Source organism: Nerophis lumbriciformis, linkage group LG31, assembly GCF_033978685.3.
Source record: "Nerophis lumbriciformis linkage group LG31, RoL_Nlum_v2.1, whole genome shotgun sequence".
Taxonomy (NCBI): Eukaryota; Metazoa; Chordata; class Actinopteri; order Syngnathiformes; family Syngnathidae; genus Nerophis; species Nerophis lumbriciformis.
In genome coordinates, this window is record NC_084578.2 from 16,210,001 (window position 1) to 16,234,443 (window position 24,443).

A 24,443-nucleotide genomic window follows, 5' to 3' on the forward strand; every position below is an offset into this window, starting at 1 on the left:
ACAAGATTCTCCATTCATTCTCGTTACAATAGGGGTGCGGAATGTGTTTTATTTATTTACCGTATTTTTCGGAGTATAAGTCGCTCCGGAGTATAAGTCGCACCGGCCGAAAATGCAGAATAAAGAAGGAAAAAAACATATATAAGTCGCACTGGAGTATAAGTCGCATTTTTTGGGGAAATTTATTTGATAAAACCCAACACCAGGAATAGACATTTGAAAGGCAATTTAAAATAAATAAAGAATAGTGAACAACAGGCTGAATAAGTGTATGTTATATGAGGCATAAATAACCAACTGAGAACGTGATTGGTATGTTAACGTAACATATTATGGTAAGAGTCATTCAAATAACTATAACATATAGAACATGCTATACGTTTACCAAACAATCTGTCACTCCTAATCGCTAAATCCCATGAAATCTTATACGTCTAGTCTCTTACGTGAATGAGCTAAATAATATTATTTGATATTTTACAGTAATGTGTTAATAATTTCACCCATAAGTCGCTCCTGAGTATAAGTCGCACCCCCGGCCAAACTATGAAAAAAACTGCGACTTATAGTCCGAAAAATACGGTACGTCCAAATTCCGATTCAGATTCTAAATTGATTCACAATTTTTTAAAATCGATTGAAAAAAAATTATTATTAAGAATAAATGAAAAAAAACTATTCTTCACAAGGGGAACTGCACACTTTTGGAAAATTCACCTATCATTCACATTTCCTATGTTTTTCTTGTTTTATGCATTCTAACATGTAAATAAATGCTAGCAAAAGTCAGCAAACAATGACGGTAATGGCATTCATTGTGTCTATTGTGCCCATAAAGCCCTCCAAAAAAACATCCAAAAACCGCCAACAATACTATATTTACACCTCGTGACCCGAATACTAACCAAGTATTAGCGATATTTTTATTACAAGCGTTAACTGTAAGGGACTACTTTTAGTCGCGGCGTGATCACAGAGCGCTAACTGGCTTATGCTGCTATATTGACATCATCAGCCGGTGAGCTGCTGCATCCCCTCTGAGTTGGTAAAAGTTAATTGTAGATTATAAATCATGCCTCTCACCTGGATAATAGAAAGATGTGGTCATAAACAGAGAAGTTGGTCAACTTTGACATCCAACTTCGACCCGGAGATGGCGAAAAAGACACGAAAAGATGCTTGTTTGTGGCACCTTTATTTTAACCTGTGTGAGGATTATGATTAATTCTTCATCTAAACGGGAAGATATAAACATCCCAAAAGTCGGCATCCCAGTAAGAGCAGACATTGTACAGTAAGTGATTGTTTTATTATGGTTATAATTTGTATATCTTGTTTAGCACTTAACAATGCTGCTACATGATGCTTAGTGTTTTACTAAAGCTGCATCTGATTATCACTCAGCTTACTAAACTTGTAGATCATCCTCTTTATATTCAGGCTCAAATATATACAAACCCCGTTTCCATATGAGTTGGGAAATTGTGTTAGATGCAAATATAAACGGAATACAATGATTTGCAAATCATTTTCAACCCATTTTCAGTTGAATATGCTACAAAGACAACATATTTGATGTTCAAACTGATAAACATTTTTTTTTTTTTGCAAATAATCATTAACTTTAGAATTTGATGCCAGCAACACGTGACAAAGAAGTTGGGAAAGGTGGCAATAAATACTGATAAAGTTGAGGAATGCTCATCAAACACTTATTTGGAACATTCCACAGGTGAACGGGCAAATTGGGAACAGGTGGGTGCTATGATTGGGTATAAAAGTAGATTCCATGAAATGCTCAGTCATTCACAAACAAGGATGGGGCGAGGGTCACCACTTTGTGAACAAATGCGTGAGCAAATTGTTGAACAGTTTAAGAAAAACCTTTCTCAACCAGCTATTGCAAGGAATTTAGGGATTTCACCATCTACGGTCCGTAATATCATCAAAGGGTTCAGAGAATCTGGAGAAATCACTGCACGTAAGCAGCTAAGCCCGTGACCTTCGATCCCTCAGGCTGTACTGCATCAACAAGCGACATCAGTGTGTAAAGGATATCACCACATGGGCTCAGGAACAATTCAGAAACCCACTGTCAGTAACTGCAGTTGGTCGCTACATCTGTAAGTGCAAGTTAAAACTCTCCTATGCAAGGCGAAAACCGTATAAAGGCTATATGTGCAGCGAATAAACACAGATATGGCCTAAAAAAACATTTTGGGAAAATGTATTGTTGAAAATATAAAATAATATTTTTTGGAAGAATAAACTTAAAAAAATAACAATATATTAAAAATATGTATTTGAATTTACATTTATTCTTTTAAAAAAAACTTAGGTATTCAGTTGTGAATAGATTTATTGAGCATCCCTAATAAAAAGTGCTATTAAGTTTAAATCGGATTGAATAAAAGTCATAGAAATCAATGTGATATTTAAAAAAATACATAGATCATAACACTAACAAAAACTGTCCTGTGATTCATGAATTTCCCTGGGTTACAAAAAAACATTAAGCCATTTGTGAACACAATGAGTCTTTAATGTCTGAATAAAGTTGACTGGTAGTGTCATAAAATATCGTAGCTGCAACAAAACAGTTTCTGCTTAAAATATTCCATGATAAAGACAGTTCAAGTGTACTCTACCTTTGCATTAGGTGTGTATTAAAGAAGTGTTATGTGACAAAATAAGAATTATTGAGAATACGACAATTTTCTATGTAAAACGGAACAAAATAAAACGCGCCTTTGCTGCGTTCATGATAGGAAGCACAGTGGTTCAGCCATGGAATGACCTTCACAGAGTGCTGAGGCCCAATGTGTATAAAATGCTGGACTGACTCAATAAGTGCTGAGTGCCAAACCTGCTTTGGCATCAACCTCAGCACAAAAGCATGCAGCTTCATGGCAGTTGTGTCCATGACCGAGCAGCTGCATGCTTTCCTGACATCACCGAGCACACAAGCTCGTGAACATTTGTTTTCACTGCAAATTGAATGAAGTCAAGTTCTCTTTGATGGGAACCGTTCATGACTGTCTAAATAAAGCTCTGCGTCGCCAGTGGATTCTGAACGATTGCTTTCCTGACCGCGGGTTACAGCATGTTCGCCATCATAGTATTATTTGCTGACATTGTATATTCCAGATAAAAATCCTTTAAACTTAGCAACAGTCCCTGTCAGAAATGTACATACAGTAGATCAAGGGAAACACGTATTTGATCGCGTGCTGAGTTTGTTTAGTTTACTCCAAACTTTTTCCAGGGAGGGCCGCATAAATTCAAATTGAAGGATGCGGGGGACTCTTAGATACATTTTATACATTACATATACTAAAACCAATACATTAAAAGTCAATAAATAGATGCTAAACCATCTGAACAAAACATCTATATCATAGCTTTGTGTTAGCGGTAACTAAGCATATTCTATGTCATTTTGCCCTATATTAAGCATTTTCAAGCATAAAAACGGCTAAATCACAACTGGCCGTGAAAAAAAATTAAAATAAAATGTGGCCCGCGGAAAGAAAAAAAAAGGCAGTTACTAATTATATTTGTTTTGTCTATTCTGTATTTAATGCAGTTGCATATCTTCAAAGGGGAACTGCACTTTTTTGGGAATTTTTCCTATCATTCACAATCATTATAAGAGACAAGAACACATATCTTTTTTTGGGGGGCGGGGTATTTTAAAGGGGAACATTATCACCAGACCTATGTAAGCGTCAATATATACCTTGATGTTGCAGAAAAAAGACCATATATTTTTTTAACCGATTTCCGAACTCTAAATGGGTGAATTTTGGCGAATTAAACGCCTTTCTAATATTCGCTCTCGGAGCGATGACGTCGGGAAGCAATCCACCATTTTCTCAAACACCGAGTCAAATCAGCTCTGTTATTTTCCGTTTTTTCGACTGTTTTCCGTACCTTGGAGACATCATGCCTCGTCGGTGTGTTGTCGGAGGGTGTAACAACACGAATAGGGACGGATTAAAGTTGCACCAGTGGCCCAAAGATGCGAAAGTGGCAAGAAATTGGACGTTTGTTCCGCACACTTTACCGACGAAAGCTATGCTACGACAGAGATGGCAAGAATGTGTGGATATCCTGCGACACTCAAAGCAGATGCATTTCCAACGATAAAGTCAAAGAAATCTGCCGCCAGACCCCCATTGAATCTGCCGGAGTGTGTGAGCAATTCAGGGACAAAGGACCTCGGTAGCACGACAAGCAATGGCGGCAGTTTGTTCCCGCAGACGAGCGAGCTAAACCTCCTGGATGTCTTGGCTCACACCGTCCCATATGCCACCGAAGATGATCAAGAGAAGAATATCGACCCTAGCTTCCCTGGCCTGCTGACATCAACTCCAAAACTGGACAGATCAGCTTTCAGGAAAAGATAGCAGATGAGGGTATGTCTACAGAATATATTAATTGATGAAAATTGGGCTGTCTGCACTCTCAAAGTGCATGTTGTTGCCAAATGTATTTCATATGCTGTAAACCTAGTTCATAGTTGTTAGTTTCCTTTAATGCCAAACAAACACATACCAATCGTTGGTTAGAAGGCGATCGCCGAATTCGTCCTCGCTTTCTCCCGTGTCGCTGGCTGTCGTGTCGTTTTCGTCGGTTTCGCTTGCATACGGTTCAAACCGATATGGCTCAATAGCTTCAGTTTCTTCTTCAATTTCGTTTTCGCTACCTGCCTCCACACTACAACCATCCGTTTCAATACATGCGTAATCTGTTGAATCGCTTAAACCGCTGAAATCCGAGTCTGAATCCGAGCTAATGTCGCTATACTTTGCTGTTCTATGCGCCATGTTTGTTTGAGTTGGCATCACTATGTGACGTCACAGGAAAATGGACGGGTGTATATAACGATGGTTAAAATCAGGCACTTTGAAGCTTTTTTTAGGGATATTGCGTGATGGGTAAAATTTTGAAAAAAACTTCGAAAAATAAAATAAGCCACTGGGAACTGATTTTTAATGGTTTTAACCCTTCTGAAATTGTGATAATGTTCCCCTTTAAAGATGATTAAAAAAAAAGCTTGCAAAATGCGGCCAATGGGAGTCATCATTGTAGCCATCAAAGCCTCTAAAACAACTTCAAAACCCTCCTGCAACGTTTTAATATACACACTGCAAGTATATATATTCATATATATAAAACGTAGTAACAGACAGGATCATAACAATATGTAATACGTACAATATTTACCGTAATTTGGTCATTTTATGCATAGCTGGAACTAATTCTTCGGCGCATTTATTTCCGTTTCCATAGCAGCGCACTTCCGACTTCCTGCAACAAATGTGTTCCTACTCCCGGAATCAAACACAAGTGTTTTTCCGAATCGTGGCAGACTTGGTAACAGACAATGAAGATGACTATTGTTGGTCAAATGTGGATTCACAATCTTATCTTTTTGAAGCTGAATATACAGAGGATGATCTGCTGCTTATAGAAGCGAGCACAAAGAAGAAGCTGAAACGTTGGAGCAGACGGAAGCCGAGAGAATAGGGACATGGTCACGTTGCAAATCTGGAACTTTGAGCCAAGCTATGCCAAATTAGCAGAGTGCTTACCCAAATAAACTGGAAACATCCCTAACCAGCTGGACCAAACGGACAACTATCCATTGAGTAAGTCACTATACTATTGATCATGATACATGCAGCACCGTACACTACAGTACATACGCTGTCTGGCTAGCTGTGTACAAACAAAACATGAAATGTGGGCTAATACTTTACAGATACTTTAATATGATTGTTCATGTTATTTCAGTCAGTACAAATTGGTGTTGTATCACAGTGCTGTGCATTACAAACTCAAAAGGTGTTTCGCGCGACGTAGAAGCTATCTTATCTCTTTCCGTAGTTAGTTGTTACAGCTAATACCTAAGCATGCCGATGTGTTAGTACGCTAGAAAAGGAGTTCACTAGTATAACAATGAGAATGCGCTGTTCAATATTGTGGCCACTGATTGGCTCAGGCAGCAATACTAACATTAGCGTGCTAACTTTTTTGCAGAAAAACGCCTTGAACTCATATATAGTAACTTGATACTTGACACATGCTAACTTTTTTAGCCAATTTTGCAGCCACACACTTCAGAATCATAGTCAAATGACGCGGTACATAACACATTCTAACTGTTAGCATGCTAACGTTAACATTTAAAGTACCAGTAGAGTGGAAAAGCAAGTTGCCTCTATATTGAAGCTATTATAACACCAAAAGACTTCCAAAGTTTGCGAATAAATAGATATTATCAATATGAGACATAATGAGGAAGCCAGTAACGGGATCTAGAGATTACTTCCCAATCAACAACATTGCTAATCAAGCAGATTTTGTGAGAGCCAACAACGATTACTTTGGGAAAAATAATGATCCAGAACCTTATATTATTTAAGGGATGAACAGAAAGTTTTAGAAGCCGAGTAATAGATGCAGTTTCATTGTGACACTATAGCATCAGTAGCATTGCTAGGTGCTTAACATACAAACCATAATAAAACAAACACTTACCGTACTGTAATATTTCCACTCTCACTGGGATGCCGAACGACAGAATGCTCACATAATCCCGTTTAGATGAAAATTCAATCGCAATACTCACAAAGGGTTAAAAACAGTTGCCGCAACAAGCGTCTTTTTGTCTTTTTCGCCATCTTGGGGAAGTCAAAGTCGACCAGCCTCTCGGTCCATGGCCACGTTTGTCTACTATCAGGTGAGAGATGCATGAATGATAAAATGCCAGCACTTTGATCAAGAAGGTAAAAAACACTATAGAACTCTGCTTGGAATTATGTTCCATTCTCTCCTCCCTTGTCGCCGATGTTAAATGTTCATTTATCAGTTTTGTTCATATATATATATATATATATATATATATATATATATATATATATATATATATATATATATATATATATATATATATATATATATATATTTTATTTTATTTTTTTATTTATTTTTTTTGCTTTACCCAATAAAAATATGCTTTATTGTACAGACTTTGTCAACATTTCATCCATCCATTATGTGCCTTACAGCACAGCCATTTTGTGCCAGGCAGCACATTCATCTATCTCTGCACTTATTCAGTTAGCAGAGCAGTGATGCGTTAGTTATTGAATGCTTAGTGTCCATTTTGTGGGCTTTTTAAGTGTTTTTAGAATTTTTTTTACAGCATGTGTCTAGTTTTGCTGGCTCAATGATTTGAAAGAAAGCAATGGACAAGCGATTTGTGGTTTGAAACATTCAGGAAGTATCCACAGTGTTGCCAACACTGCCTCCCTTTTCCCTCCTTTCCACTGCAGCAAAAAAGATAAAACCAAAAAGGTAAAGGGGATTTTGTTTTTTTATTCCTAATCATTGTAGTGACATACTGTACATATACCCGAGTGCATTTAAAAAATAAATAAAAATTGTTGTTAAACAGAATGTTGATCCATCACTACTTTGTTATGTTTGTTTCATATACAATTAGGATAGGGGAACCGTTCATATTTGAACCGATACGGTACTGATACCCAATAACTGGGAATCAATACCGGTACTCAACCGTACCAATTTTTGGTACTTCTGTGTGTGTGTGAATAACTTTTAAAATCTCATTTTTATTGCAAATTTAATAACGGGATGTTGTTGTTATTCTTGTTTAACTATCACATTTCTGAGTCTCATATGATACTATGTTGCAATTGCAGTTGCAAGTGAAAGACGTTAGATGGTCAAAGTGTATAGTTTATGGTGTGTTGGTCAGCTCAGTATTTGCTGTCTGTTGCGCCCTACAAAGTGTTACCACTGTAAGTATTACACTTATTACACACCAGCCGTTTGATTTTAACATTAATCTTAGTTGTAGTTCTCATTAACAAATTTGAAGGTGTTGAAATTACCGTGTAAAATTGCTAATGATAATCAGTAGCATGTCAGTAGCAAAGCCAATGTATATTAGCATCAAGCTAGCATATTTTTGGAAAACTTACTTTACTAATTTTGTTGAGTCAATTGCTTTGTTGGCATTGAAAATTGCAACATTACCTAGAGGTTGTTTGGCTGAGTCTGCTCTCAGTGCTGCTGGAGTGATCAAAGTGCAGAGTATATTGACCGGGCGTGAGATCACGCGCAACACAGTTACCAGCACATGGCACTGTTGAATTTTATGTGAATCGGTCCCCAGTAAGACTGGCGGGTGCCAAAAAAGTACTAGTTTCGGTATCCATATCTAAATACTATAGTGTATAATTGTGTTCAAAGTCTACAAACTTTCCTAAAATATTGATTTTTGTCAAGACTGGAACACATTATTCATGTTTACAATATTTCCTATGGAGAAATTTGCTTCAATATACAAACTTTTCTATTTAGGAATCCAGTTGAAGACCTACTTGAGTCCGTAAATCAAGTTTTCACTGCATATGTATTTTGCATTGTTTTGTGACCACAAAATTATAATTATTATCTAGTTAAGTTTAGTGTTAATATTTTGGGTGTCTGGAATGGAACAATTGGTTATACATTAATTTTTATCGGAAAATTGCTTCAGTTTTTTGTTAAACTGTGTCTTTGTTGGACATTTTGGAAAAGGCTAAAACCACAATTCTTATTTTCTCCACTGTGCTTAGATTGATGACCGGAGCTGTAAATGTATTTTCTCGTTTAGTTTTTTCTTCTTACTTCCTGTTTAACTAAATAATAAATATATGAGTTATTGGAAGTATATAGATGAGCATTTTCCTACTTTTGGGGGGACATGATACTGTATATAATTTTATTGTGGACTTCATGTAGAATGTTCAAATTTAATTAAACTGTTGCATTTTCCAAGCTATACAGCACACCGTATATATAAGCCGCACGCACCTAAATTTAACGACACTAGTTTTTTTACATTACGATAGCACATACAAATTAGCATGAAAACACTCCTCGAGACATCACACATGGAACTGTTTAGTAAGTATGAATTGTTTTAGTTAAATTGTAAAACTTTCAAACGTTGCTTGGAGTGATGAATGAAGAATCATTTCACGCAGAAAACGCTATGGACGGCTATACTTCCGGTTCAAGGCACAAAACAGGAAGTACATTTTTTAACACGCAGCACCTGCAGTGAGCAAACTCGTCCAAAAGATGACACCATAGCACAAACAATAACACACTTTTCGGTGTCTCTGTCGGTGTAATATGACAACTTTTTGATGAATACAAAACATTATAGCCGTTAGCGAAGAAAAATCCATAAATTAGCCGCACCCTTTTATAAGCTGCAAAGTTCAAAAAGTTTTTAAAAAGTAGCGGCTCATAGTCCGTAAAATACGGTATATCATTAATCTTTGCAAGCCACACACTGGAACGGTTTGAGGAAAGACCAACTTCATATAAGGATGTGATGTCAGTAGTTTGACTTACTTCTTGCTTCCAGGAAGAGCTTGAGGGCTTCGGGATCCACCTTTCTTCGGTTGGGAGCCTCCAGCTCAGCATCATCCCAGGGCACATAGCCTGGGTTGGCCCCGTGGTCTAGCAGCAGCTGGACGAAGGTCACCTCACATCCGTGTCGAAGCACGGCATCCAGGAGGCAGGAGGCCAGGCCGCGAGTCAAAGCATCGTGGCACACGGGCCCTGAGTAGTTGAAGTCAGGCTGAGCACCAGCTTCCAGCAGAGCCCGGAAGCAGTGCAGGTGGTGGTAAGCGGCACTGATGTAGAGAGGACACACCACTAAAGTGTTGAGGGTCCGAGCACATAAGGGAAGACGGGGACCCAGCTGATAATCCATGTCAACATCAGCATTGAACCTGGAACAAGGTAACATTTTACAAATCAAAAAAATACTGGTTGACAATAGGCACGATTATCTTGAAATGCTTATTTAAGATAGAAGTATATTTACAAACAAAATCAAGGAATGAGCCTTTGTGACTTAATATTTTTTTCATTTAAAAAAATGAGCAGCTGCAGTTAATAATCATCACGTATTGGCCATCTCTAGTTAATACCTGTATGTGACCTTAAGGTTGACTCTACACACCTACTCTTGGGATCCAAAAGGGACCCGCTCATAAGTGTCATTAGTCAACTAGATATATATATATATATATATATTTTTATTTTTTTTATTTTTTTTTTTTTTTTACTTTCAATGCTTAAAATCCTTTAGCAACTTCAGATCTATCTATTAATCCAAAGTTTGTATTTTGTTTGGTCAAAAATTTAAAAAAAAAAAAAAGTATAATGGGGAAAATGCAATTTGTTTTTTTTAAATATTACATATTCATATTTTGCTTTTTCCCCATTATACTTTTTTTTTGACAAAAAAAAATACAAACTTTAGATTAATAGATGGATCTGAAGTTGCTAAAGGATTTTAAGCATTGAAAGTAAAACAATTAAAAAAATAAATACAAAAATAAATAAATAAATAAAAATAAATACAATAAATTAAAAAAAAATATATATATATATATATATATATATATACATATATAGTTGACTAATGACACTTATGAGCGGGTCAATTGTCAGTTATTTACCTATTCAAGGCCAAATATTCCACTCTGCAACTTGTTTTTTAAAATATTGCATATTCATATTTTGCTAAGTGGAATATTTGGCCTTGAATAGGTAAATAACTGACAATTGATTGATTTCAGACAAGGAGATGTACTGACATAAACATTTCATATCATGGTTATTGTCACCAAAATGATCACATATTGTTGAATGTGCTCAAAAAGTACTTGTACACACGTAAAACCAAGTTTAATTAAAAAAATTAAATACAGTAAATAAATAGCCACACAATAAACTTTCTTGACGGAATAAATTTGTTGTGTAATAATATTGTTCTGGCTATTTAAGAGCCATACTATTTTTACTTGAATGTTTAAATATGTTTATCTTCTTACATTTTATTTTGTTAAAGTTTTAGTGGTTTTTTTTAAAGATACAGAAAAAAACATCACGTCCGGTTTATGTGATGTCACTCAAATCAACTTCCTGTTAATATATTGCTTTGAGTATCGATCGATCTCTGCCTATAAGAGAGCACAGTCTGTAGGTTAGTTGCTCAGAGAGTAATGTGTTTATAGACGTTTAGATTGGGCTATTTCGTTAATGGAGAAAGATGTTAATGACTCTTGTTTTCATGTTAGATTTTAAGCTAGCTAATGCTAGCTTGTGTCTCCAGGGAATGAGAATGACAAGACTTAAGTTTATTGAGTTCACACAAGTCTTTTTTACATATACTGTATATATATATATGCCATGTTATACTTTATATATTGAAACTGCCCAAGATCGTTTCTATTGCATTTCAGCTTCTTAATTGTGGTTTAGTTTATTTATGCTTATCAAAGCTCTGAGACGTATGCTTATGGTTTTCTGTTGTTAGCTAGTGGTTAAGGTGCATACTTACATCAAAACAATATTTTCTAATGTATTAATCAACAATAATGAGATTATTTCAGTTTTCATGGAAAAAGGGTAGTAATATACCAGGATTACAGTCTGTTAAAAATGGAGTTGAAAGAGTTCTTGAGGTGTGTACACTTTACTTTTATAATATATTCTATGTTCCATTTAAAAACACATTGGTATTTTATTTAAGACAAACAAAATAAACCCTCCATAGCCAAGTTTCTAACCGCTAACTTTTAAACTGAACAATGATTGGGTCCTAGGGTTGCACAAAGGTTAATGGTGCGTTCCATTTGTACTGGGAAGTCGGAATTTCTAGTCGGAAAGTCAGGGCATTATCACCACCCCCGAGTTGGCTTCTAAGCTGGCTGTTCTGAATGTAAACAATATTTTAAAACCGATTTGTTTTTTTTCACACTAAATCGGCTATTTACGATGTATTGTTGGATGTTTATATATGGTAACGTTACTATCGTGTAAACACGTTTTTTTTGCATGCCGTAGGCTATATACTGAACGTTCTACATCGCTTGCAATAGCACCTGTGGTTCCTCTTCGTCCACCATGTTGGAAGGTTGCAGAAAAAGTCCACATTTTCCCATCATTGTTCATATTCAGACTAGACAAGTGCACAAATAGCTTTCATCAACATGACCTCATAGCTTGAATGCCCACGACTCGGCTGTGACGTCATTCCCAGCTCCGACTTCTAACTTCCCAGGTAGATGGAATGCACCATAAGACATTCTCGAGCCTTCAGTACGTTTTTCACAGAATGTACGTTACATTTTTGAAGCTGTATGTATAATTTTGACACTTTATGAATTTGAGAAAATCCCAAATAAATCCAAATATGTGCACCCAATTATTGTTAGGTCAAATAATCATTGAATCCCCAAATTATAGACTTATTTCCACAATTGTTTCAATATTTATATCACGCCGGTTCTCTAATAAATCCAAGCTTATTTGCGACTATTGAGTACAGGCAGGATTCAGTACAATCCCATCCAAAGCTCACCGAATGAGTTCCTGAATCACATCCAGTCGACCGACACGGACAGCATGGTAGAGCGGTGTGCTGCGGTGGTGACGGCTCCCATTGGGGTTGGCTCCGGCCTCAAGGAGGACACGCACGCAGTCCAGGTGACCGTTGACCACAGCGACGTACAACGCCGTTTGGCCTTTGACATCCACGAGGTCCACCTCAGCCCCTTGAGCAATAAGGTAAGCCACACAGGCGACGTGTCCGGCTGTGGATGCAATCCTTAGGGGGGTGCAGGGCAGACATCCACAGCACCAAACCGATTTCTCATTGATCCGTCTAGAACGACAGGAAAGGGAGGAGTCATTCATTAGGATTGATGGTTGAACAATCATTAGCTTTTATTGGGAAAATGCTACAGCCTAATGCACGGGCCGGCAACCCAAAATGTTGAAAGTGCCACATTGGACTTATTACAAAATAAAATCTGTCTGGAGGCGCAAAAGCCTTATATAAGTGTTACACTGCAAAAACTGAAATCTAAGTAAGATTAAATATCTCAAATAAGAGTGATATTTGCTTATTTTCTGTCTGATAAGATAATACTTCTACTAAGCAGATTTTATGTTAGAGTGCTTTACTTGTTTTAAGGGTTTTGGTCCTAAATTATCTCAGTAAGATATTAAGTTAAGTTAAAGTTAAAGTACCAATGATAGTCACACACACACTAGGTGTGGCGAAATTATTCTCTGCATTTGACCCATCACCCTTGATCACCCCCTGGGAGGTGAGAGGAGCAGTGAGCTGCAGCGGTGGCCGCGCCCGGGAATCACTTCTGGTGATTTAACCCCCAATTCCAACCCTTGATGCTTAGTGGGAGGTAACGGGTCCCATTTTTATAGTCTTTGGTATGACTCGGCCGGGGTTTGAACTCACAACCTACCGATCTCAGGGTGGACACTCTAACCACTATACAGCTTGTTGCTGAGATTTTATGACCTATATTGAGTAAAACATGCTTGAAACTAGAATATAAACTGTTGCAAAGCTGTGTCATCAACACTTACAAGTATAAAACAACTTTTTTAAAGTAATAATTTCTTATTTCAAGCATGAAAAAAAAAATCATGACTTTGACACAATTGTGTGTCATATTAAAACATATTTATTTTCAATGAAACAATAGAAAATACGTACTCATATAGTAGTACAGTTGTTATTAGTAAGAATATACTTATTTTAAGGTATTTTTGGGTTCATTGAGGTTAGCTAATTTTACTTGTTTTGGAAAGTTTTGACTATCCAAATTTTCTTGTTCCATTGGCAGATAATTTTGCTTAGTTAAAATAAAATACCCCTATTTTTATTTTTTTTTATTCTTGTTTTTGAACACTGACTTTTTGCAGTGTATAATGAAGGCAACACATGATGATTCTATATTAGCTATATTAGCCTACTATCAAAATTACTTTAAAAGTCTTAAATGAGTGTTATAATGAAGGCAACACATGATGTAAGTGTCTACATTAGTTATATTAGCCTACTATCAAAATGACTATGTGTCTGTCGCAGGCTGACACAAATCTTTGTTGACAGAAATGTTGAAATGTAGTATTTATTAAACACAATTTCACAATATTAGTAAAACCCAGGCTTCTCAGGGGGTGAAATAACTCCTCTAAACGACTGTCTTAGAATGGCCAAAGGTATAGATGTGTGTGTCCAAGTTAAAGGAGATGGCAGGCTGTCTTCTTTTAATGGCTTTATTACAATCTTTGCAAGCTGGGTAACGTTTGCTGTGGTCTGGAACAACATGGCACACAAACAACTATCTGAAATGCAGCCAATATTACATACAGATAGTATGTCATTAGACATGTAAATATAAATTAAATACACAGGGGACATAAGTAAAGGAAATTAAATTAGCTCAAATATACCTACAAACGAGTCATAATGATGCAATATTGAACATACAGCTAGCCTAAATAGCATGGTAGCATCGATTAGCTTGCAGTCATGCACTGACCAAATATGTCTGATTAACACTCCACACACGTCAAAAACATCAACAAAGCTCACCTTTGTGCATTCACGCACAGCATAAAAGGTTTGGTGGACAAAATGAAACAAAGCTGGAGTGGCATAAAACATGTCTTTCTGTGGCAGCGTCGGAGAAAGTTGTACATGTAAACAAACTAGGGTGAGTTCAAAGACCGCCGAAATGAGTAGGACAAAACGGCGCTCGCCAAATACTCTCATAAGAGAATCGTGTTTAATATAAATAGAGGGATTTCTAACAATTAGGGAGGTTTGTGTCATGTTTGTCTTACAGAATCATACATTTTTGAAAAAGTTCCAGGGAGCCACTAGGGTGGTGCTAAAGAGCTGTATGTGGCTCTAGAGCCGCGGGTTGCTGACCCCCGCCCTAATGTGTAAAAATTGGTAAATAATCACATAAATGCTTACATATTGTTGAGAACTGTTTATCATGACTCATACTAAAGACGTCAAGGAAAAGCAATAACATTAGTAGTCCTTCGACACATTGCACTTTAAATTTTGCACCTTCATACACAAGTTCCCGGTTTTATTTGTTTTTTTTTACAAATTGTACATATTTTACGTCTAAAGTAAGTGTTATGTATGTCTAATATGTATTATAATACAGTAGTTGTCTTATTTTATATTATTATGTTGTGGTGATCACAATAGATAACCATCAGTGGGACTTCCATTCGCAAATTAAAGGGAACTTCCGTTTCCATGTCAACAGAAAAATATAACTTTAGAGAGAAATCTAATTTAAAACATTTGTTTGCATGTACAACACTTAAAACCTTTCATCCAGTTGTTGGTTTGACTCTGTTATTAAATAAAAATGTAATTCATAACCCCCTTGTTATGTATGTTTGATATACAGTATAGCGCTTTATGCTGTGTTCAATGTATACATGCTTTAACTAAAATATGGACTTTTGTCAAAGATGGAACCCATTATTCATAATTACATTGTTTCTTATGTAGAAATGTGCTTCAATATTCAACCTTTTTTAAATTAAGTTCGCAAATTGAGATTCTAGAATGTATTTGCATCGCAATTAATAACTATTTTCTATTTATTATGTATTGTTATATATTGTGAAAATATTCACCAAGCCAAATTCCGTTTCCCGGTTAATGTTTACACTGCTAACACCAATAGGCTTGTTGTTATTCTACCATCACCACAACAATCGCAAGTTAACTTTTGGCGAAACAACTTTTTGATGGACTTCATCATCGACTCCTGCTGCCTCATCAATACCACATCTCCACATTGGTGAGACTTTAATGCGAGCAATGTCGAAAGGCAACAGCTGAAGGTGGCATCGGACATTCGGCGCAGCACTTGAGAGGGCTACCTGACACAGTTATAAATGATCAGCTACCGGCAAGTGTCCGGCCAAAATGGATATGAACTCTTGAGATGCATTTTCTCTCCGAAATTAACGACACAGCTTTGCGTGATCGTGTGGACGTTCTTATACGTAAACCAACCTATAATTGATTTTTCCCGTATATGTCGTCCCCTGCCCGTGGAGTTCATTTCTTTCTTTCTCTTCTCCCTCTGTCTTCTTTTGTAGCATGTAGCTATTTGTTTAAAAAAAATGTAGTTGAGCTGCGTAGCGAGTATTTGCTTGTGTTGTTGTTGTTGTGGGTCAGTGCAGTGGGTGGGAGAGAGCAAGCGCATCTTGGAAGGAGGAAGGGGAGTGTTGAGAGGGAGTGGTAAGCGGGGGAAAATAAAGGAACACAACAAATAAGCGGCGTTTGGTCATTTCAACGTGAAATAAATTATATTGTTATTAAGATATTTTCTCAATTCATATCTTGTTTAAAAACATATCGATACAAACTCGGTATATCGCACAGCCCTAGTACACGCTATTTTATTTTTCGCACATGCTGTCTAGCGTGTGGTATTTGGATCTTAGTAAATCAGGCCCCAAAATTTTCGAAAGCGAGGTTAACTGATGGACAAACTGGGAGAATAATTTGAAGATGGCTTGATAACCATGAATTAGATGACGCAGGAAAGTACAAAACATGTCCGTACTGTATTGCTGGAATAAAACTACTTACTGGAATGTGGAAAGCATTTAATGGCTTTATTTATTCATGAGGCTGCACTCTGGTTTCCCTGCTTTACTGTTCCATTTTGCAAAGCAACTCTTGTGAGCGACAGGTGACAAGATAAAACAATAACCAACATTTTTCGTCAATTGTTGCAACGTCTGCTGAGACGTTTTACAGATGACGAAGGGCTGGTCTATCAACAATGACTTTACAGAGCGAAACTGGTTACTGTCGTCATAATCGCACCATATAACTCTAGCCCTAACTCTTCCGGGCTACATTATACACCCCCGCTACCACCAAACCCCGCCCCCTCCCAACCCTGCCCACCCACACATCAACCCCCCCCCCCCCTCCCTTCGTGCGTCAGTTGAGGTGGGCGGGTTGGGGGGGGCGGGGTTTGGTGGTAGCGGGGTGTATAATGTAGCCCGGAGTTAGGGATGCATGGGATTCTGGGTATTTGTTCTGTTGTGTTTATGTTGTGTCACGGTGCGGATGTTCTCCCGAAATGTGTTTGTCATTCTTGTTTGGTGTGGGTTCACAGTGTGGCGCATATTAGTAAGAGTGTTAAAGTTGTTTATGGATTATAGATTAAAAATAAAAGGAGGTCTTAAAATGAAACCTCGAGGAACCCCAGAAACTAATTTAGCTCTAATAGGGTTTGGATTGATTAAATTATTTGTTCTCCTTCATTGTAAATCAACATTGTCAATGCCATATGTATTACATTTTGTTAGCGGAATTTCAAAATTTACATAATCAGGTGCCCAAGACAAATCTAAAAATATGCTGATAGTATATTTCGTATGATCTTTATGTAGACATATTTTCTCTGGAACCATCCTGATGAATATACAAAATACAGATATCAGACAAATGTTTGAAAATTATTGTATAAAATAAATGTTCTTAGCCAAAAAGAGTCTTTAATAAAAGTAAAAGTCATGTTAAATGTACATTTATTCATCTAATCAGTAATTGATATGTATTTCCCATTGTTATCTACATATAAAACTAGATGTGTTCTCTACATGTTTTTTAGTGTCTGGAACAGATTGGATTGAATTTACAAGATTTAGGGGAGTCATTGCCTTGGTTTTCGTCAGACCTTTTGGAGTATATTATTAACAAAAACAGAGGTACAACTGTAAAAAAAACACTCCTTACTCTAAAAAGCTCTCTTCCTGTAGTAGGTTCCTCAGTGTGTCCAGATCGCCCACATAGGCTGCATTGTGAAGTCGCATGTCATCCTGCTCCAGAGGTTTGTCACAGAACTGCTCCAGCAGCCATTCTTTCAGGTTTTGACCTGGTGACAGCACACGGGTAAAAACAATTCACTACCCCGAGTAAGTACGTTTTTTTCCAGGATGAAGCTTATTAAAATATACTTGAGGTCCACTGTGTCACATCCCTCTAGACTTGTTATCATCAGCATCAATCATACAATTGCACGGTGACAGGTCAAACGATACTAAAGCATCGATGCATTATGAAACATACTGTACCCCTCGATGTGTGTCACTTTAAGAAGAAAACAAAAACATGTGACCGATAGATATCGATATCACCGATACCAGATCTATATGCTTTATTATTCATTCTCAAATCAAAAAATCGATACTTTTGATTAGGGATGTCCGATAATATCTGACTGCCGATATTATTGGCCGATAAATGCTTGAAAATGTAATATCGGAAATTATCTGTATCGGTTTCAAAAAGTAAAATGTATGACTTTTTAAAACGCCACTGTGTACACGAATGCAGGGAGAAATACAGAGCGCCAATAAACCTTAAAGGCACGTCCTTTGCGTGCCGGCCCTCCCGAAAATCTCCCGGGGCAACCATTCTCCCGAATTTCTCCCGATTTCCACCCGGACAACATTATTGGGGGCGTGCCTTAAAGGCACTGCCTTTAGCATCCTCTACAACCTGTCGTCACGTCCGCTTTTCCTCCATACAAACAGCGTGCCGGCCCAGTCACATAATATATGCGGCTTTGGCACACACACAAGTGAATGCAATGCATACTTGATCAACAGACATACAGGTCACACTGAGGGTGGCCATATAAACAACTTGAACACTGTTACAAATATGCGCCACACTGAGAACCCACACCAAACAAGATTGATAAACACATTTCGGGAGAACATCCGCACCGTAACACAACATAAACACAACAGAACAAATACCCAGAACCCCTTGCAGCACTAACTCTTCCGGTACGCTACAATATACACCCCCGCTACCACCAAATGTTAAAAAAAAAAAAGCACTTTGTGACTTCAATAATATGGCAGTGCCATGTTGGCACTTTTTTCCATAACTGGAGTTGAAGTTGTTCTCTTATTTTGGAAAACCTTGTTTTTGATTGATTGATTGAAACTTGTATTAGTAGATTGCACAGTACAGTACATATTCCGTACAATTGACCAATAAATGATAACACCCGAATACGTTTTTCAACTTGTCAGGGTCAGGGTCCACGTTAATCAATTCACGGTAAAGTTGCATTGTTTAATGCGTCTAGAGGGGCATCACAACAAAATTAGGCATAATAATGTGTTAATTCCACGACTGTATATATTGGTATCGGTTGATATCGGAATCGGTAATTAAGAGTTGGACAATATCGGAATATCGATTATCGGCAAAAAAGCCATTATCGGACATCTCTACTTTTGATACTTTATTTAAGGAGTTTCCAAACGTTTTCCACCAAGGCCCACATACTGAAAGGTAAAGTATGCGGGGTACATATTGATATTTTTTTATTTTTAAAAAATGCTAAAAACAGATATTGTGTCCGCTTTGTATTGTGGGTATCCAAGTGTATTAATATTAGTTATTATTTAGACTATTTCTGCTTTTTCTCTTTATATACCGATTTTTTTGGCTTTTTTGGTGTTTTCATGTAAAAATGGAAAAACATATATTATTATAATAATAATAATAATTAGAGATGTCCGATAATGGCTTTTTTTGCCGATATCCGATATTCCGATATTGTCCAACTCTTAATTACCAATTCCGATATCAACCGATACCGATATATACAGTTGTGGAATTAACACATTATTATACCTAATTTTGTTGAGATGCCCCGCTGGATGCATTAAACAATGTAACAAGGTTTTCCAAAATAAATCAACTCAGGTTATGGAAAAAAATGCCAACATGGCACTGCCATATTTATTATTGAAGTCACAAAGTGCATTATTTTTTTCAACATGCCTCCAAACAGAAGCTTGGAATTTGGGACATGCTCTCCCTGAGAGAGCATGAGACGGTTGAGGTGGGCGGGGTTGGGGAGGGCAGGGTTGAGGTGGGGGGGATAGCGGGGGTGTATATTTTAGAGTCCCGTAAGAGTTAGTGCTGCAAGGGGTTCTGGGTATTTGTTCTGTTGTGTTTATGTTGTTTTACGGTGCGGATGTTCTCCCGAAATGTGTTTCTCATTCTTGTTTGGTGTGGGTTCACAGTGTGGCGCATATTTGTAACAGTGTTAAAGTTGTTTATACGGCCACTCTCAGTGTGACCTGTAAGGTTTATTGAAGCTCTGTTCTTCTCCCTACGTCCGTGTACACAGCGGCGTTTTAAAAAGTCATAAATTTTCCTTTTTAAAAAAAAATAAACATACCGATAATTTTGAAACCGATACCGATAATTTCTGATATTACATTTTAAAGTATTTATCGGCCGATAATATCGGCAGTCCGATATTATCGGACATCTCTAATTTAGACTATTTATGCTTTTTCTCTTTACATACCGATTTTTGGGGGCTTTTTTGGTGTTTCCATGTAAAAATGGAAACACATACTGTATATTATAATGATAATAATAATAATAATAATATCATTGTGTAACTGTATACCCTAGTGTAAAAAATAATGTTCAGTTACATATTTAACAGTGTTTATTATTGTTGTTCTAATTCTTCAAATTAATTAGTTTATTGAATAACTTTTTTTTTTTACCTGCGAATCGTTGTCCGAGAGTTAACATTTTTGTGTGTTTGTGGAGTTAGCAGTAATTTCATTAAACCCTTCTTCATATAGTAATCTTATACCATTTGCATTTACCAACGTACAATACAAAGAAAAACTAAATATCTTAAACACTATGAACGTCACATACAATTAATACAGAGTAACCATCACGTGGGCCTGGACTTTGTTTTCAATGCCAACATTTGGCAGTAAAGCCTTTAGTGTGTTATTAACTGACCAGTGACAAATCGACACAATTGGCCAGTGTGTGTAATAACGCCACACCTTATTATTACAAATTAAAATATGTTTCAAGACTGCCTTATGGTGCATTTCGTGTGACAATGTAACAATCGATGATGCGTTCAAGTTACCTGCTGCAGTGGCACTGGGCAGACCGGAGACTGTAATGACAGGAGGCACATGACAACGAGGCGGCTCGTCAACATCAGCCTCGGCACCTTCGGCCATGTCCCTGCTGTGAAGAAGACCTTCAAGTCTGATTAAAAAGGCGAATGTTCAAAATGAGAAGCTATGAATGAGGCAACAAACATGAAGAAACTACATTGACAACACGGAGGCGAGTCGGCCGAGCTCGGTGCTTTACTTCCTGATTGAGATCAGATGTTCATTTAAAGGGACAGTACATTATAAGCTGACACGGTCTAATACATTGGATCATACACAAAATAAAATAATTATTTGATTAACTAATGCAACTATATCAACTCTCTTGTATGAGAAGCGTTTTTAGGTTTTAAAATGCTTATTTTTAGGTTTTAAAATGCTTAAAACTTCGATTAACGACGACGACGTGTGATACAAATGTCCAGAATTCAGGTGCTCTTGAATGCACCTTGGCGTGATTGGTGGATAGGGGATAAGTGTTGTTGTTGTTGGAGTTTTTACTTATTTATTTATCTTTTTTATTATTGAACAACAAACGTACATTTATAATTCACACAAAAGTCAAGGCACTTTCAACATCAAGGAAAGAAAACAAAAGCAAATACAGAGAGTAATTATACTAAGAAATATAAAAAAATAAAAAGACAAAAATCACTTGAAATGTTTTTCACAAAGATATCAATTTTAGGGCTTAAATCCTCCAATATTTGATTGATAATTGTAACTAGGGATGTCCGATAATGGCGTTTTTGCCGATATCCGATATTCCGATATTGTCCAACTCTTTAATTACCGATACCGATATCAACCGATATATACAGTCGTGGAATTAACACATTATTATGCCTAATTTGGACAACCGGGTATGATGAAGATAAGGTACTTTAAAAAAAATAAAAATAAAAAAATAAGATAAATAAATTAAAAACATTTTCTTGAATAAAAAAGAAAGTAAAACAATATAAAAACAGTTACATTGAAACTAGTAATTAATGAAAATTAGTAAAATTAACTGTTAAAGGTTAGTACTATTAGTGGACCAGCAGCATGCACAATCATGTGTGCTTACGGACTGTATCCCTTGCAGACTGTATTGATATATATTGATATATAATGTAGGAACCAGAATATTAATAACAGAAAGAAACAACCCTTTTGTGCGAATGAGTGTGAATGGGTGTAAATGGGGGAGAAAGGTTTTTTGTGTTGGTGCACTAATTGTAAGTGTATCTTGTGTTTTTTATGTTGATTTAATAAAAAAAAAAAAACGATACCGATAATAAAAAAACGATACCGATAAAACATTTTAACGCATTTATTGGCCGATAATATCGGCCTGACATCTCTAATTGTAACCCATTAAGCCAATTAGAAAATGTAGGCCTTACTTTCATAAATCGACATTAATGTAGAAACATTTTTGCTTGGAGCATAATAATGTTGACAAACGACTGTAACTAATGTTACAGTTACTGTAACTAATGTTACAGTCGTTTATAAAAATACCAAATTTGATCTCAATGTTTATCAATCAATGTTTATTTATATAGCCCTAAATCACAAGTGTCTCAAAGGGCTGCACAAGCCACAACGACATCCTCGGTACAAAGCCCACATAAGGGCAAGGAAAAACTCACCCCAGTGGGACGTCGATGTGAATGACTATGAGAAACCTTGGAGAGGACCGCATATGTGGGTAACCCCCCCCCCCCTCTAGGGGAGACCGAAAGCAATGGATGTCGAGTGGGTCTGACATAATATTGTGAGAGTCCAGTCCATAGTGGATCCAACATAATAGTAAGAGTCCAGTCCATAGTGGGGCCAGCAGGACACCATCCCGAGCGGAGACGGGTCAGCAGCGCAGAGATGTTCCCAGCCGATGCACAGGCGAGCGGTCCACCCCGGGTCCCGACTCTGGACAGCCAGCACTTCATCCATGGCCACCTCCAAAGACATGCACCTGGGGATAGGTTGATTGGCAACACTAAATTGACCCTAGTGTGTGGATGTGAGTGTGAATGTTGTCTGTCTATCTGTGTTGGCCCTGCGATGAGGTGACGACTTGTCCAGGGTGTACGCCGCCTTCTGCCCGAATGCAGCTGAGATAGGCTCCAGCACCCCCCGCAACCCCAAAAAGGGGACAAGCGGTAGAAAATGAATGGATGAATGGATATTTATGGCTCTTTGAAAGGAACGGTCCCTCAAAATCGGCTCCCTTCAAAGAACCGTTCAAAAGACTGGTTCGTTGTCATATTTGTTTTTGTAGAAGTAAGTTGTTTGGTTCAAGGAAACTAATAGCAGTTCTAAGGTAAGATTTGGACCACAGTCATTTAAATGTACATATTTCATGAATGTATTTTTGTCCATCCATCCATCCATCCATCTTCTTCCGCTTATCCGAGGTCGGGTCGCGGGGGCAGCAGCCTAAGCAGGGAAGCCCAGACTTCCCTCTCCCCAGCCACTTCGTCCAGCTCCTCCCGGGGGATCCCGAGGCGTTCCCAGGCCAGCCGAGAGACATAGTCTTCCCAACGTGTCCTGGGTCTTCCCCGCGGCCTCCTACCGGTCGGACGTGCCCTAAACACCTCTCTAGGGAGGCGTCCGGGTGGCATCCTGACCAGATGCCCGAACCACCTCATCTGGCCTTCTCGATGTGGAGGAGCAGCGGCTTTACTTTGAGCTCGCCCCGGATGACAGAGCTTCTCACCCTATCTCTAAGGGAGAGCCCCGCCACCCAGCGGAGGAAACTCATTCCGGCCGCTTGTATCCGTGATCTTGTCCTTTCGGTCATAACCCAAAGCTCATGACCATAGGTGAGGATGGGAACGTAGATCGACCGGTAAATTGAGAGCTTTGCCTTCCGGCTCAGCTCCTTCTTCACCACAACGGATCGATACAGCGTCCGCATTACTGATTACATTACATCATTGGTGCGGTGTATCTATTGTATTGGTGGGAATTATTATAAACAATAACAAAATAATAAATACGAATAATATGTCTATAAAGGATATCAAAAAACTAGAATAAAAAATTGAGAAAATATAAAAATGTGTGTTTATTATAAAAGTAATAGTATAATATACAGAGCAGAACAATAAGAGATTTAAAGACTACCTACTCATTTTACCGTCATTTACCCTCTCTGTGCCTACTTTTACCTTCTTTTAACATTCTCTTACATTTTTACCTTGTCTTGCCTTTTTTTTGGTTTTACCTACTTTTACATTATCTTAACAACTTTAAACTTAATTGTTGCCTTCTTTTACCTATTTTTTGTACCAATTTTGACCTTCTTTTACCTACTTTAAACTTTCTCTGACATTTTACCTACTTCTTTTACCTTGTCACTTACTCGTTACCTTCTCTTCCTTACTTTTTTTTACCGTCTTTTACCTTCTTTTTACCTTCCTTTTACATTATTTAAAAAAAATAATATTTTGTTTAAAAAAAAAAAAAAAAATTGTATATAAAATACAGTCATGCGGGCTTACGGACTG

General features: G+C 37.4%; 1 protein-coding gene across 1 annotated transcript in view; it reads right to left on the reverse strand.

The window, feature by feature from the left end:
- Positions 1-21,268, reverse strand: part of asb1 (ankyrin repeat and SOCS box containing 1) — a 23,423-nt gene extending 2,155 nt beyond the window's left edge. The window contains exons 1-4 of the mRNA XM_061926530.2: positions 20,913-21,268; positions 17,714-17,852; positions 12,467-12,769; positions 9,442-9,824 (exon numbers count right to left, since the gene is read on the reverse strand). Coding sequence (XP_061782514.1) covers positions 9,442-9,824; positions 12,467-12,769; positions 17,714-17,852; positions 20,913-21,009 — 922 coding nt within the window. The 5' untranslated portion in view covers positions 21,010-21,268. The remainder of the gene's footprint in view (positions 1-9,441; positions 9,825-12,466; positions 12,770-17,713; positions 17,853-20,912) is intronic.
- Positions 21,269-24,443: the final 3,175 nt, after the last annotated feature.